Source organism: Jaculus jaculus, chromosome 1 (genome assembly GCF_020740685.1).
Source record: "Jaculus jaculus isolate mJacJac1 chromosome 1, mJacJac1.mat.Y.cur, whole genome shotgun sequence".
In the NCBI taxonomy this organism is placed as follows: domain Eukaryota; kingdom Metazoa; phylum Chordata; class Mammalia; order Rodentia; family Dipodidae; genus Jaculus; species Jaculus jaculus.
The window spans coordinates 308410313-308426981 of NC_059102.1; the positions used below are offsets into that span (position 1 = coordinate 308410313).

Below are 16669 nucleotides of genomic sequence, written 5' to 3' on the forward strand. Positions count from 1 at the left end.
GCCACTTCTCCCATAGCTGGCAGGTCCTCGATCAGCTGGCAGACCTGTAGCTCCAGGAAGCCTTTAGGATATCTTCCAAGAGAAGCATGCTACCTCCTTGTATGATACAACTGTGAACATATGAACACAGAACTAGAGAACACAGAACCAGGTTACAAACAACTACATCACCAAAAAGTGACAACTCATAAAAATTGCTTCAACAAGTCTCCCTTGCTGTTTTTTAAAATATTTTTATTTTATTTCAAGCAGAGAGGGATAATGGGTGCACCAGGGCCTCTTGTTACTGTAAATGAACTCCAGACACATGTGCCACTTTGTGCATCTGGCTTTACATGGGTACTGGGCAACTGAACCCCAGGTGGTCAGACTTTGCAATTAAGTGTCTTTAACCACTGAGCAACCTCTCCAGCCAAGTTTCCCTTTTTAAAAAGTGCATCATTTATTTATTTGGTGTATGTGTGTGTGAAAGAGATTAAACCCATCGCTTTGTACACACTAGGGAAGCACTCTACCACAAAACTACATTCCTTATTATTTTGAAATCCTGTGTTCTCAGTGTGTAGTTTAGGCAGGCTTTAAAGTCATGGTTCTCCTCCTTGGGATCACACAAGTATCTACCACATGTTTGGCTCAAAATTTCAATTTTAAGTAATGCTAGTAATATTCAACATAGTGCACTGTGACAGGGAGTAAAACTGGCCCAGAACACTGAATTCTAAATTCCCACAAAGCTGTACCATCCTCAATTGCGAAGCCTTGTCTTGCTCAAAATGATGACTGTCTCCCTTCTGTTGAGAATTAAGTAATTAAGCCTGCAATTTCATATTCTAGTACTACTGTTTCCTCTAAATTTGCTTATCCAAATTAAGAAGACTCCTTATCTCTGCTCAAAACAGAAAACCTCTCATCTGGAATTGCCTCCCATTCAAATAATCCAGGTCTGTTATTACTGACATTGGTGGTTACCAAGTCTACTCTTACTTTTCACAACATAAGTATGAAATTATATGCATGTATATTTGACATTCATGTTTGTATATACATAACCCTTCTTTTATGAGAAAATGTTATTCAATCAGTTATTTCCAAAGTTGATTCTATAATGGAAAAAGTGCTGGAGATTTTAGAGGAAAATTCTGGGTTTCAGCAACCCCAACAGGCTCGGCTGGGTACCCATCCCCAAAACATCATTTAAAGACAAGTAAGTAATGCTGAGAAGCAGAGAAAGGAGATGTGTTCAATATGCCACACTGGGAATAAGAATAAACATAGGGGGCTGGGGAGATGGCAGTCAAGGGCATTTACTTGCAAAGTCTACCAATCAAGGTTCAAGTCCCCAGCACCCATGTAAAGGAAAAAAGTGACATATGGTGTTCATTTGCAGAGGGAAAAAGACCCTGGTGCCTGCCTCCCCACCCCCCACACCACATACATATGAAATAAGTAAAAATATTTTTAATATTTTATTTACTCATTTTTGAGAGAGAGAGAGAGAGAGGGAGGGAGAGATGCAGACTAAGATAAAGAGAATGGGAATGGGCATGCCACAGCCTCTAGCCAAAGCAAACCAACTCCAGATACATGTACCTCCTTGTGCATCTGGCTTTTTGTGGGTACTGGGGAATCGAATCTGGGCTTTTTGGCTTTGCAGGCAAGCGCCTTAACAATTAAGCCATCGGTCCAGCCATTTTTTTTTTATTCTTTGAAAAATTTTTTTAATTATGGACATACATATGTACTATATGTTAGTTGATGCCCGAGACACTGTCCTTTTTAACTTTTCTCCCTACAAACTTTACTATGATCCTCTTGATTAAAAAATGAGAGTCCTCCCCAAATTATGTCCCTCCAAAGCCAAAATTCATGTCTACTTGAAACCTCAAAATGTACCTTATATAGAAACAATCTTTTCAGATGTAATTAGCTAAGGTCATATTCAATTTAGGGTAGGCCCTAAGTAGAATACGGCTGGTGTCCTAGAAAAAGGGAAATGTAGACACAGACACATGAGAGTAGCAGGTAAAGATGGAAACTGAGACTAGAATGATACAGCTAACAAAACAAGCAATGCTGTCTCACTGCACTGGTGAGGGAGGAGCTATGTTTAAAAAATACTGTGCCCCTCTTTTTGGCTATGTACATCAATCCAATTTCCTTTATCCATTTTTCTCTTTTTTATTATTCTGATTAATTTATTCACTTATTTATTTAAGAAAGAGAGGGAGAGGAGATGAGAGAGAGAATGGGCATGCCAGGACCTCCAGCCACTGCAAAACAACTCCACACAAATACACCACCTTGTACATCTGGCTTACATGGTCATGGGGAATTGAACTCTGGGTTCTGTGGCTTTTAGGCAAAAGCCTTAGCTGCTAAGGCATCTCTCCAGCCCTGTTTGTTTTGAGGGAACCCTTGCTGTAGCATGTAGCCCATGCTGGCCTTGAACTATTTGTGTTGCCAAAGATGACCCTGAACTCCTGGTCCCCTTGCTTCCATTTCCCTAGTGCTATAATTACAGGCTTGTCTCACCACACTGTTTTATGTAGTGTCTGGGACAGAACTTATGAGAGAATGAATATGAATAGGCATGCCAGGGCTTCTTACCACTAAAAACAAATGCCAGACAGTCACACCACTTTTTGCATCTGGCTTTGGCTTAGAAACTGAACCAGTGTCAGCAGGCTTTGTGAGTAGGCACCTTTAACCACTGAGCAATCTTCCCAGTCAGCCCAGATCTTTTGTTTCATATAACCCAGTCTGGCCTCAAACTTGCTATGCAGCCAAGGATGACATCTTCTTAGCTTTACCTCCTGTGTGCTGGTATTATGCCACCAGGCTCAGTTTCAAATAGGGTCTTAAAAACTAGTAAGATACTTTTTCTCTTACAACAATATACACTATTTTAGTAAATTCTACTTATGGAAATTTTATAGCTTAATATATAAATGTTGAATACTTTTATATTTTGTCTAATATTATTTCCTTACCTGTAGCTCTTGTACCCAGCATTCGTCGATCATATATTCGTACTGAGCTGTCAGAACAACCAACAGCAAGATAATATGGTACTGGTGGACAAATAGCTACAGATGTGGCAGCACGCCGACAGTTAATTAAAATGTCCTACAAAAGAGAGATATAATCCAGTTGTATATGATGCTATATTTAAATATTTTCCCTTTAACTGTAAGACAATAACATTTCTCAGAAATTCTAATTCAGACAGCAAAATAAAGCTGAAAAAACAATATGGGCTTTTCCAATTTACTTGTAAAAATCTATTAGAAATTACTGCTAACCATTTTACATATATGGAAGCTCAGAAATCTCTTTCTTTCTTTTGAGGCAAGCCCAACAGACTGGCCTTGTTGTTTTTTTTTGTTTTTTTTTTTCCTTTTTTAAAATGAGAGAGAGCAAGAGCAAGAGAGAGAGAGAGAAAGAACTGGTATATCAGGACCTTTAGCCACAGTGATCAAACTCCAGACAGGTGTGCTACCTTGTGTACATGTGCGACCTTCACATGCATCACCTTACGTGTATGGATTACATGGCATCTGGAGAGTTAAACATGGGTACTTAGGCTTAACAGGCAAGTGCTTTAACCACTAAGCCATCTCTCCAGCCCTCAGAAATCTAATTCTATCACACAGATTTTATTGTCTTCAATAATTTGAACTTTTTAGTAATTAAGAATTATTCTAGGGGCTGGAGAGATGGACTAATGGTTAAGGCACTTGCCTGCAAACCCAAAGGACCTCGGTTCCATTCCCCAGGACCCATGTGAGCCAGATGCACAAGGTGGTGCATGCGTCTGGAGTTCGTTTGCAGTGGCTGGAGGCCCTGGTGCACCCATTCTCCCTCCTTTTCTCTCTCTCTCAAGTAAAGAAAGAAAGAAAAAAATTAGTCTATAGTTACTAGAATTTTTTCATATTCTCTGACTCTACTCACATATAAAAATGAAGTTTTATTAGGAAAAGAATCGTTCCACTTCTTAGCCTTGCAGTCTCATAAGAATTATATTTAGAAAAGCATAACTAAATACTCCAATAGTGTGTACTAAACAGCAACTTAAAATAATTTGGAGGGAAAAAAGCCACCTCAAAAAAAATAATAGTTTGAAGGGCTGAAAAGACAGCTCAGCAGTTAAAGGCACTTGTGTGCAAAACCTGATGGCCCAGGTTTGATTCCCTAGTCCCATGTAAAGCCAGATGCACAAAGTGGTGCATGCATCTTTCATTTGCTGTGGCAAGAGGCCCTGGTGTACTCTCTCTCCTTGCAAATAAATAATAAAATATTTTTGAAATAAATAATTTGGATTAATGATTATTAGTACCATCTACTAAGTAACAGATATAGAATATACTAATAGCCTATTATATCTATGTATACATGCTTAATTTTTGTTCTGTAGTGCAAGGGCAATGCATGCTAGGTTAAATACTCTACTACCCTAGCCACTAGCAGGTTGATATTTTAAGTTTATTTCTAACTGGGGTTCAATGTTTTCTTACTGTATATGTGTGTATATATATACATATAAAGTAAAAACTGATCAAAATTTTTCCATTTAAAATTTCTTGTTCAGAGCCCGGAGATATGGCACAGTGGTTAAAGGCACTTGCCTGCAAAGTCGGATGGCCTAGGTTCAGTTCCCTGGTACCAAGTAAAGCCAGATGCACACAGATGGCACATGCATCTGGCGTTCATTCATGAGGCCCTGGCATGCCTACTCACTTTTTCTCCCTCTCCTCTCTCTGCAAATAAATAAATTTATTTTTCAGTTTCTACTTTTTGTTTTGTTTTCCTTCTATTTCAAGCCTGTAACAACTGTTTTGTCTCTAAAGTATGTTAACTGGTTAGGGTGGCAAGCATTTAACATAGTAAGTGATAATTTTCCTGCCTTTCAGAAAAAAAAAAAAAACAACTGAATAATATTTTTATTTTTGTTTTTTTGAGGTAGGGTCTTGCTTTAGCCCAGGCTGACCTGGAATTCACTATGTAGTCTTAGGCTGGCCTTAAACTCACAAAACCCACCTACCTCTGCCTCCCACGTGCTGGGATTAAAGGTATATGCCATCATGCCTGGCTATATTGTTTTATTTTATTAACTACTTCAAAATGGTTCAGTAAAGACCTATACTCTGCATAATATATGTCAGATAAAAAACATTTGACATTAAGTTTTCTGGGACAAAAAAAAAAAAAAAAAAGCAATACCTGTAACTGGGGGTTGAGGAAATGGCTCAATGAATAAAGCATTTAGCACAAAAGCCTAAGTAAGGAGCAGAGTTCAGATCCCTACCACTCATATAAATTTGAGCGGGTGCATAAGTCTACCTGTCCATCAAGAGTTAAAGAGGCACACAGAGCATCTGCAGGACAAGCTGCCTAGCTAGACTAGCTGAATCTGTGCGCTCTGGGTTCCAATGAAAGACCAGGTTTCAACAGAAATAAGTTAAGGCCAAAAGCAATCAAGGAAGATACCTGATACTATCCTCTGGCTTCCACCTCAACCCACCCACACATGAGCCACAGACATGCAAACATACATATGTGGAGGTATACCATATACAGATATATATGCCAAAATAAAAAAAAGAATGAATCTTTTTTCAAGCCTTTTATAAATCTAAAATGGTATTAAAGAGCAAAATATTGATATGAAGCATGTCATTAGACAATTAAGCTAAATTTGAATGGCAACATAATGACCAAATGATCTTATTAACTTGCACAAGCTTTTATCACTAGCATTTTGGAAAGCCAAATTTGTCTCTATATGCCAGGCATAGTGGAGCACACCTTTAAGCATAAGGAGGTCACTAGGGAGGTTGAGGTAGGAGGATCACCATGAGGTCAAGGCCAGCTTGGGTTACAGAGTGAGTTCCAAGTCAGCTACAATGAGACCCTATTTTTTTGTTGTTTTTTTTAAATTGTCTCCATGAGTGAAATACACTAATAAACTCCACAGAATTCACTTTCTTTTTTTCTTTCTTTTTTTGAGATAGGGTCTCATTCTAGCTTAGTATGACCTAGAATTCACAATGTAGTCTTAGGGTGGCCTCGACCTCAAGGTGATACTCCTACCTCTGACTCCTGAGTGCTAGGATTAAAGATAAGCACCACCACGCCCAGCTACTCCATAGATTTTTATAACTAGAATATATACAAGACAATTATACAAACTATATAAATATACAAACACATTTAAATGTACAGTTGAAATATAAATTCCTCATCTTTATTGTTTTAATTTAAAATTTCTGTGATTGAAGACAAAATTTTTTAAAGATTACCTTACATTCTTATCAAATAAAAGATAACTGCCTAGATTAAATATGACTAAACATTCTATATAGTTTGTACAAAAATTATACTCTTACATCTTTGCAATCTTCTTTTGTGCAACTAGTCTTGATTCGAGTGTCAAACCACCTGACAGTTCCATCTTCACCACAGGAGAGAAAAGTGTAAGGGTCATTTGGTACAGTCATGATCTGAAGATGAAACAAAAGTATAAGTAACATTACTGAACAATTACACAGATGGCTTTGAAGCACATTGGTACACTACATTGTATAAAATGATTAAGATAAAAGCAACAAACTGCCGGGCATGGCAGCGCACACCTTTAATAATCCCAGCATTCAGGAGGCACACTCAAAAAACTTTAAATAGTGAACTATGAAGCATGTTGTTATTTGACTTTATGAACTGAAAAGGTTAATTTTCACTTGTTAACTGTAGTCTACAAACCAAATTCTTAAAAGCACATATTTCCTGTTTATTTATATAAATTCAAATGATTTAAGTCTTTCATCTAAGTAGTTCATTAATTTTACAAAGCTAAAACTTGTGTTCATCTAACTATTAAAAATAATTAAAACATCTGTGTTTGTAAATAATTCCATTAGTTTTAAAATGTATGTCATGGAAATCTTGAAGATGGAGAGAGTAGCACTTCTATCTAGAACAGCCAAAAAAAGGACCCTAAAAATATCTACCTCCATAAAAACATGGACAGTACTATAAAAATTGTCAAAATCAACTTTTAAAACAAATATTTAGCTGGGCCTGGTGACACACAACCTTTAATCCCAGCACTTGGGAGGCAGAGGTAGGAGGACTGCCATGAGTTCAAGGCCACCCGAGACTACATAGTGAATCCCAGGTCAGCCTGGGCCAGAGTGAGACCCTACCTTGAAAAACCAAAACCAAAACCAAAAACATATATATTCATTTGAGAGAGAGAGAGAGTGGGGAAAAGGCATACAGATAGAGACAGAAAGAGTGGATATGCCAGGGCCTCATGCATCTGGATTTATGTGGGTACTGCAGAATCAAACCTACATCAGGCTTTGCAAGAAAGTGCTTTAACCACTGAGCATGTCTCCAGCCCCAAACCAGCTGTTTTTAGAACTCTGAGAACTAAGTAAGGGATTAGAACAACCCAAGGAACATTTATTAAAGACAAATGGCAAAACATCAGACCACAGAATGAGTTCCGAATCATAAATGCAGACACACATGCAGGTGTCTTGTCTTGCCATGTGATACCTGGCACTGTTTCACAACTTTGCCAAACAAGATGTGAATTCCCTAGACATGTTCTCTGAACTTTGCAGGTCTACAACTATGAGCCAAAATAAGCTTTTCTAAAATAATTTACCCTGTCTATGTCACTGTGTTGCTAGCAACAGAAAACAAACTTTCCAAAGTAAAGATACTAGAAACAAGTTTATGCAAAGAAATGAGCACCTAGGTGGACAAAACCTATTAAGAACCACAAAACAGGGCTGGAGAGATGGCTTAGCGGTTAAGCGCTTGCCTGTGAAGCCTAAGGACCCCGGTTCGAGGCTCGGTTCCCCAGGTCCCACATCAGCCAGATGCACAAGGGGGCGCACGTGTCTGGAGTTCGTTTGCAGTGGCTGGTAGCCCTGGCGCGCCCATTCTCTCTCTCCCTCTATCTGTCTTTCTCTCTGTGTCTGTCACTCTTAAATAAATAAATAAATATATAAATATATAAAAATATTTAAAAAAAAAAAAAAAGAACCACAAAACACAGTAACAAACCAGCTTTCAAGGGCTGGTGTCTGCTATAATAGAAGCCATCACACTTTGTATGCTAATCTCAAAATCAATTTAAATAGTAAGTAAAGGTAGGCTAGGGAGATTGCTCAGTGGTTAACTAACGGTACTTGCCTGCAAAATCTGCTGGCCCAAGTCAATTCCCTAGCACCCACGTAAAGCCAGATGCAAAGTGGCACATGCATCTAGAGTTCATTTGCAACAGTAAGAGCCCCTGGTGTGCACATGAACAAATAAATAAATAAGTGGCAAAGACAACAAGAGCTGATATCTACTTGCTTAAAGCATGGTTGTTCAAGCAATTACCAATCCATCTTACAATACTAATACTTCCATTTAATTTTACCTTTACACACAAAGTCTATTATAATAAATTTTCTTAAATGCTTTGCTAAAATCCAAATAGTCTGCAAATAATTTCCATGCATGAATATGTATACACATACTTATATAAAAATTTTGCTGACTGAACTAGAATGAGACCCTACCTTGTAAAAAGGGGGGGAGGGGATGGAGAGATAGCTTAGCAGTTAAGGCGTTTGCCTGCAAAGCCAAAGGATCCCAGTTCAATTCTCCAGGACCCACATAAGCCAGATGCACAAGGGGGCACACACATCTGGAGTTTGTTTGCAGTGACTGGAGGCCCTGGCACGCCCATTCTCTCTCTCTCTTCTTTCTCTCAAATAAATAAATAAATAAAATATGAAAAGAAAAACTTTGCTGAGTGTGGTGGTGCATACCTTTAATTCCAACACTAGGGAGAGGATGTAAGAGGATTGCTGAGAGTTCAAGGCCAGTCTGGGACTACATAGTGAGTTCCAGGTCAGCCTGAGCTAAGAGAGACCCTAAGGAGGGGGGGGACGGAGAAACTTACACACATAAAATCACAATACTGTACCTCATAGGTAGTTCCATAATGGCACGTAAATTGGCATTGTCTGTTGGTCTCTGCATCCTGCTCAACATTAGTATAAAATATTACTCCATCTCCAGAACAGGATACAATCTGCTTATCATTTGTGCAAGGTAAAAACTTTGCACTGAATATATTTGCACGATGCCCTGAACGAATTGTTGTCAAAACCTAAAACATAAAGAAACAGTGATTCATGGCAATTTATTTTTTCCTAGGACAAAGCATTCACATTTAATATAATTATAACCAATAACAAGTCTCACTAACGTTCTCATCTCAAGAAAATGCTGAGCATGGTGGTACACATCTGTTGGCTCAGTGTATGGGGAGCAAACACCCTAACCACAACAATCTCTCAAGCTCTTAATATTCCTTCTAATTTTTAAAAAATTATTTATTTATTTATTTATTTAAGAGACAGACAGACAGACAGAATGGGTGTGCCAGGGCCTTCAGCCACTGCAAACAAACTCCAGATTCATGTGCCACCTTGTGTATCTGGCTTACATAGGTCCTTGGGAATCAAACTGAGGTCCTTTGGCTTTGTAGGCCAAGTAACTTAACCACTAAGCCTCCCTTTAGCCCCTGCTAAATTTTATTGATTTATTTTATTTGAGAGAGAGAAAGAGGCAGGGAGAGGGAGAGAGAGAATGGGTATGCCAGGGTCTCTAGCCACTGCAAATAAACTTCATACACATGTGCCCCCTTGTGCATCTGGCTTACATGGGTCCTGGAGAATCAAACCAAGGCTATCCAATAACACACACTGTTCTTCCTACCTCAGTGTGCCACCAAGTCCAGCTTGCACTTAAATTTTTTAGAGTTTAAAAGCAGACTAAAAATATACATATTAGGCTGGAGGGATGGCTCAGCAATTTAGGCTCCTGCCTGCAAAACCTAACAACCTGGGTTCAATTCCTCAGAAACCATGTACAGCCAGATGCACAAAATGGCACATACGTCTGGAATTCATTTGCAGCAGCTGAAGGTCCTGTTGTGTCCATTTTATCTCTCTCTTCTATCTCTGTTTACAAATAAATAAATTATTTTTTAAAAGGTCACTTAAAAAACTACATATCCGCTGCTCAATTTATAATAGCTGGGAAATGGAACCAGCCTAGATGTCCCTCAACAGATGAGTGGATAATGAAGATGTGGTACATTTATACAATGGAGTTCTACTCAGCGGTAAAGAAAAATGAAGTTATGAAATTTGCAGAAAAATGGATGGACCTGGAAAGTATTATACTAAGTCAGGTAACCCAGGCCCAGAAAGCCAAGCGCCACATGTTCTCCCTCATATGGGGATCCTAGCTACAGATGACTGGGCTTCTGTGTGAGAATGAAAATACTTAGTAGCAGAGGCCAGTAAGTTGAAAAGGAGACATAAAGGGTGGAGAAAGGAAGGGAGGAGGATACTTAATAGGTTGATATTGTATATATGTAATTACAATGATTGTAATGGGGAGGTAATATGATTGAGAATGGAATTTCAAACGGGAAAGTGTGGGGGTGGGGAGGGAGGGAATTACCATGGGATATATTTTATAATCATGGAAAATGTTAATAAAAATTAAAAAAAAAAAAAAAAAAAACTACATATCCCAGGCTGGAGAGATAGTTCAGCTATAAAAGTACTTGCCTGCAAAGCCTAAGAACCCAGGTTCAATTCCTCAGAACCCACATAAGCCAGATGCACAAGTTGGCACATTTGCAGTGGTTGGAGGCCCTGACACACCCATTCTCTCCCCGCCCCCCCCCCACACATACATACATACACAAATAAATAAATAAAATATTTTGTTAAACCATACATATCCCTAGGGAAGCTAAGGGACCTATATCTAACAACTCCTAAATTATACAATTAACTTTATTAGAGTATATTCTAATATAAATGTCTACCCATGATTAGTTACAATTTTCTTGTTTCTAGCTTCTTGATTTTTTTCTCATTAAATTATAGAGATTTTATCCACTTTACCTTTCTGCTGTAAGGATTACTAATTACTAACTTGGTGTCATCTGAGCCAGATAAAATATATTCTCCAGTGTCATTCCAACAGATTGTATTAACCTAAAAAACAAAAAAAAAAAAGCAAAAACAGGAATATCAGCAAACTGGACATAAAAAGAAGCATGCCATCTTTTACTTACCTGTGAGACAAAACTGATATAAGTAATGGAAAGCATTTGGGAATTTACATACTAAAAAAATGGACTTCAGTTCTTAGTTCCCCACGTAAGTAAGAAGCTTAAATATCACTATTTCATCCTGACAATAAGTAAAAGGCTTAAGAGACTGCAAAAACAACTGGTCCTGGATTCTACAAAGAAGCAAGGACAGGACAGAATGTGGCCACTGTGGCTGAAGACATGGAGAGGTGAGTAACAGACAGCCCTGGCTTACAGGAGCAGGGGGTGCCAGCCTTTGCAAGAAACATTACCTGCATAGGAAAACCTGAATTACAATTCATAATCACTATAGGTGCAGAGAGAACAAGTATGACCCAGTCATGGGAGACACATTTCCATGAGTTTAACCTTGTCCTTCCTGCAAGGAACCATTTTGAAATACATTAGAATAGTCAATTCTTAATAAGGTCTGTCCTCAAGGGAAGCTATATAGCCATACCTTAACCTACTGAAGATTTATCAGTCTAAACAACTGATTTAGAACAGAATTTAACCAACCTCCAGCTAGTTCAAGCCTTCCACACAGAAGGAAAACTCCAGCCTGCTCTATCCTGCCCCGCTCAAAGGAGGTGGAAAGGGACTGAGAATCAATCCACAGGTCGGAAGCACAGGCACAGTAAAAAAAAAAAAAAAAAAAAACTGACCTAGGACTGGGGAGAAGACTCAAAGGTTAAAGGCACTTGCATGCAAATCCTGCCTACCTTGGTTCAATTCCCCAGTTTCCAAGTAAAAGTAAAGCCAGACACACAAGGTGGTGCATGTCTACAGTAGCAGGAAGCCCCTGACATGCCCATACATATTTTCTAATCTCTTTTCTCTCTTTCTCTCTCTCTCTTTCTCTTGTGGATGATATATAGATTGATTGATAGAGATGATCAAGAAATAATTTTAAAAAAATACAGACCTAAAAACAGAACTGTATCACTTATTGCCACATCACTTGAGATATATTTGTTAACAGTTTTGCCTGGCATTTCAAGTACAGACACCATTAAGAAAAAAATTGCAGGCTGGAGAGAGCGGGAAAGCACACACAAGAGAGAATTGGAGCACCAGGGCCTCTAGTCACTGCAATCAAACGCCAGACATGTGTACCACCTTGTGCGCTTATGTCACCTTGTGTGTCTGGTTCATGTGGGTTCTGGGAAGTTGAACCTGGGTTCTTAGGTTTAGCAGGCAAGTGCCTTATAACCACTAAGCCATCTCTCCAGAGACTTTTAAAAATTAATTAAAGTGTATGTGTGTGTATATACCAGGGCCACTTGCTGCTGCATTTGAATGCCAGATACTTGTACCACTTTTTGCGTTTAGCTTATGTGTTGGCTTATGCTTTTTTTTCTTTCTTTTTTTTAAATGCTTTAAGTTAGGGTCTCACTCGAGCCCAGGTTGTCCTGGAATTCATTATGTAGTCTTGAGCTGGCCTTGAACTCATGGTGATCCTCCTACCTCTGCCTCCCAAGTGCTGGGACTAAAGGCGTGCAAAACCATACAGGGCTATGAACCCAGGCCAACAAGCCCTGCTAGCAAACACATTTAACCACTGAGCCATCTTCCCAGCCCAAGAATTTTTAAGAGCATCACTATTTCTTCTTTTGTATCTAGCTTTACATGGATGCTAGGGAATCAACTCCGGACAAACAGGCTTGGCAAGAAAGCACCTTTAAGAGCTAGGCATGGTGGTGCATGCCTTTAATCACAGCACTTGGGAGGCAGAGGTAGGAGAATAGCTGTGAGTTCAAGGCTACCCTGAGACTATACACTGAATTCCAGGTCAGCCTGAGGTAGAGTGAGACCCTATCTTGAAAAACCAAAAAATAAAGGGGGGCACCTTTAAGTGCTGAGCCATCTTCCCAGGTTTTCTCCATTAATTTTGAAGGATGGTTTCACAGGGTACAGAATTTTAGATTGGTATTTTATTTTCTATCAACGCTTCAAATATTTCATTCCATTCTTCTTGCTTTGTAATTTCTTCAGCAATTTCCTACCAGCTGGCATGCTGCATAATTCTGAGGAGTCATTCTTAGCTTTATTCCTCTGATAAGATACTGTTTATGCCCTCTGGTTTCTTTGGAGATGTTTTTTCTTTATCTTTTTTTGTTGTTGTTTGTTTGTTTCAGAGCTTTAAGTTTATTTGCCAATGTACAACAGCTATGTAATGACTCACATTCATGATATTCCATCACTGAGGAAAACATCTAAGAATGGTCCGTGTGCAAAATAATTCCTTAGCAAAACACGGAGTTGGAAAAATAACCACTGATTAGACCTTAAAAATAGTTCACTGCATAACACAACAAAAGCACGAAGGCTCATTCAGAGAGCATGGCCATGTTCTCCTACACTGTGATAGAATGTCACCACGACAAACACCAGACATTAAGGTTAAGCTAACACTGGTTTTATTTTTCTTTTGTCCCACTCACTCCCTTAAAAACAAAATATATAACTGAATGTCACGATAGCAACATCCAAAAACAGATCAATTGGTTACAATCACTGTTTGGTACAGCAAACTTTACCCCAAAAGGAGAAAAATTTTTTTTTAATTTGAAGATATAATTTTTTGTCATAAGAACACATAACACCTACAGTATAAGTTAATAAACCTCAAGCTACTGTATAGAAATGCAACACAAGCATGCGCAACATTGTATCATAGAGTAATGGAGGAGTAATCATTTCACTAGATACAGGATCATAGGCAAGTGTGTTTTTTTGTCTTGTTTTGTTTTTAAATAAACAAAAGAAACCGTTCAAGCTGTTTAAACATCACGCTCCCGCTCCTCTCCAGTCCTGGCCCTCTCACATGATCTATCTTGCATTCTCCTAAAAATGTAGCCAATGCCAGAACTGAAATTTAAAGAAAAACTAGGTTTTGTATTCTAGTACATCATTTCCAAATACTGTAAGGAAGGACATGACAGTGCTCACTGGACATGAAGATGGACTAGCCAGCCCTGCCTGTCCCCTCGCCAGTGTTTTCCTGTCTAAGACACAGACCCCTGGATCCTTTGATGGTGTCACCATGATCAATCTTTCTTAACTCAAGTGCATGGGGACTTCCACTAAAGCACGGACTTTTAAGGAGAGCCATGTGATAGTGTGTGCTACTGTTCCTTTGGCCACCGCCACTCTTGCATCTCGACTGTCACCTGCACCCTGTCCACGCTCATTTCACAATGAGCAGCTTGGTCTGGGCCTCCACAAAAGCACCTGCCCCATTTCCGTAAATTATTCCTCAGACTCTCTTTGCCTGAACAAAACAAATACACTCCAAGTTTGGGGTTGTTTTCCATCTTGGGAATGCACACAACTACTGATCCTTTAAATCACACATACACATCCCCAAAAAATCAACATGCCACAGGTTTCTTTATCTTTGATTTTTTATTTTTAGTTTTTAGTTTTTCAAGGTAGGGTCTCATTCTAGTTCAGGCTGACCTGGAACTCACTATGTAGTCTCAGGGTGGTCTCGAACTCACAGCGATCCTCCTACCTCTGCCTCCCAAGTGCTGGGATTAAAAGTGTGCGCCACCACTTAAAAAAGGTATTTGGTACTTCTGTGTCCTCTTAGCTTCCTGAACTTATAGTTTGATACCTGACGTTATTTTTCCGTCATTCTCAGTCATTATTGTTTCAAATAACTCTTCTGTCTGTCCTGTGTTTTCTGATATTCCACTTAGGGATGAAGTACACCTTTTGTGCTTATGTCACATTCCTTGTATTTTTGGTAACCATTTTTTTCAGTTGTTGCTGGGTTTTTTTTTCCCTGAGGTGGTCCCAGGCTGGCCTCAAATTCATGGTGATCCTTCTACATCTGCCTCCCAATGCTAGGATTACAGGTGTGTACCACCACACCTGGCTTCCTATTTAGGTTTTTGTTGATACATCCTTAAGATTCTTTCCCATTCTTTCTCTGCCTCACTCTCTCAAATAAATAATAAGACTCTTTTCTCAACTATGTCTAATCTAATAAACCATTCAAAACAGTTCTTCCTTTCTCTTGTACCACTGTTAATCTCTAAACAGTTCTTCTGTCCGAATTTCCTCTTGTACTATTGTTTATCTCTAAACATTTTTTTTTCTCATAGTTATTTCAAATTACTGGTCTGATATATCCAGTAGCCCTGTTATATTTGATTCTGATGCTTGCTCTATCACTTTAAATTGCATATTTTGCTTTGTAATTATTTTTTTAATTGTGTGTGTGTGTGTGTGTGTGTGTGTGTGTGTGTGTGAGAGAGAGAGAGAGAGAGAGAGAGAGAGAGAGAACGAGAGAGAGAGGGAAAGAGAGAGGGACAGACAGAGAGACAGAATACATTGGTGCACCAGGGCCTCCAGCTACTGCAGTCAAACATCAGATGCATGTGCCACCTTATGCATCTGACTTACATGGGTGCAATCACACCCGGGACCTTTGGTTTCACAGGCAAGCACCTTAACTGCTAAGCAATCTCCCTTGCATTTTAAAAAATGCTTTGTTTGTTTGTTTTTATTTGACAGAGAGAGGCAGAAAAAGAGAATGAGCATGCCAGGCAGGGCCTCTAGACACTGCCTCCTAACTCCAGACTCACACACTACCTTGTGCATCTGGCTTATGAGGGTACTGGGGAATTGAACCTGGGTCCTTAGGCTTCATAGGCAAGTGCCTTAACTGCTAAGCTATCTCTCTAAGCACAGGGTATTGGATTTATACCTGCTGTAACTTGAACATCTGTGTAAGATGTAGTACTATGCAGGGTTTCAGACCTCCCCTGGAGGACACTGAAAGTATCCTGCCACTTTGAGAGTTTTGCACGATTTTTTTGTTTTGTTTTCTTTTGTTTTTTGTTTTTTCGAGGTAGGGTTTCACTCTAGCTCAGGCTGACCTGGAATTTACTATGGAGTCTCAGGGTGGCCTCGAACACACGGTGATCCTCCTACCTCTGCCTCCCGAGGGCTGGGATTAAAGGCGTGCGCCACCATGCCCGGCACTGCACTTTTTCTTACAGAAATTTTGTATATACTTTGATTTTGTACCTATGTAGTTCATTTTAAAAGATGATAATATAAGTAGTATTGTGTTTTTAATTTAAAATTCTGCTTCCGGATTGCTGGTATAAAGGAAAATGACTTTTATATATTAACTTTGATATCTTACCACCTTGTCTGGGTGTGGTTTTCTTATTTTTTGAGAATGGTCTTATTCTGTAGCCCTGGGTGGCATTGAACCGGTAGCAGTCTTCCTGCTTTATCCTTCCAAAATCTTGGATTGCAGGCATAAGCACACACCTATCTAGTTTTGTTTTGCTTTTTTAAAAAATTTAGGATTTTTTTTTTTTTTTTTTTTTTTGGTTTTTCGAGGTAGGGTCTCACTCTGGTCCAGGCTGACCTGGAATTAACTCTGTCATCTCAGGGTGGCCTTGAACTCATGGCAATCCTCCTACCTCTGCCTCCCAAGTGCTGGGATTAAAGGCGTGCGCCACC

The 16669-nt window shown here is 39.1% G+C and overlaps 1 protein-coding gene across 3 annotated transcripts in view; it reads right to left on the reverse strand.

Moving 5' to 3' along the window:
- The window catches only part of Dcaf6 (DDB1 and CUL4 associated factor 6), a 138194-nt gene that overhangs the window by 84902 nt on the left and 36623 nt on the right, over window positions 1-16669 (reverse strand). For all 3 annotated transcript variants that reach the window (XM_045145712.1, XM_004658819.3, XM_004658820.3), the window contains exons 3-6: window positions 10992-11084; window positions 8990-9175; window positions 6387-6500; window positions 2991-3126 (exon numbers count right to left, since the gene is read on the reverse strand). In XM_045145712.1, coding sequence (XP_045001647.1) covers window positions 2991-3126; window positions 6387-6500; window positions 8990-9175; window positions 10992-11084 — 529 coding nt within the window. The remainder of the gene's footprint in view (window positions 1-2990; window positions 3127-6386; window positions 6501-8989; window positions 9176-10991; window positions 11085-16669) is intronic.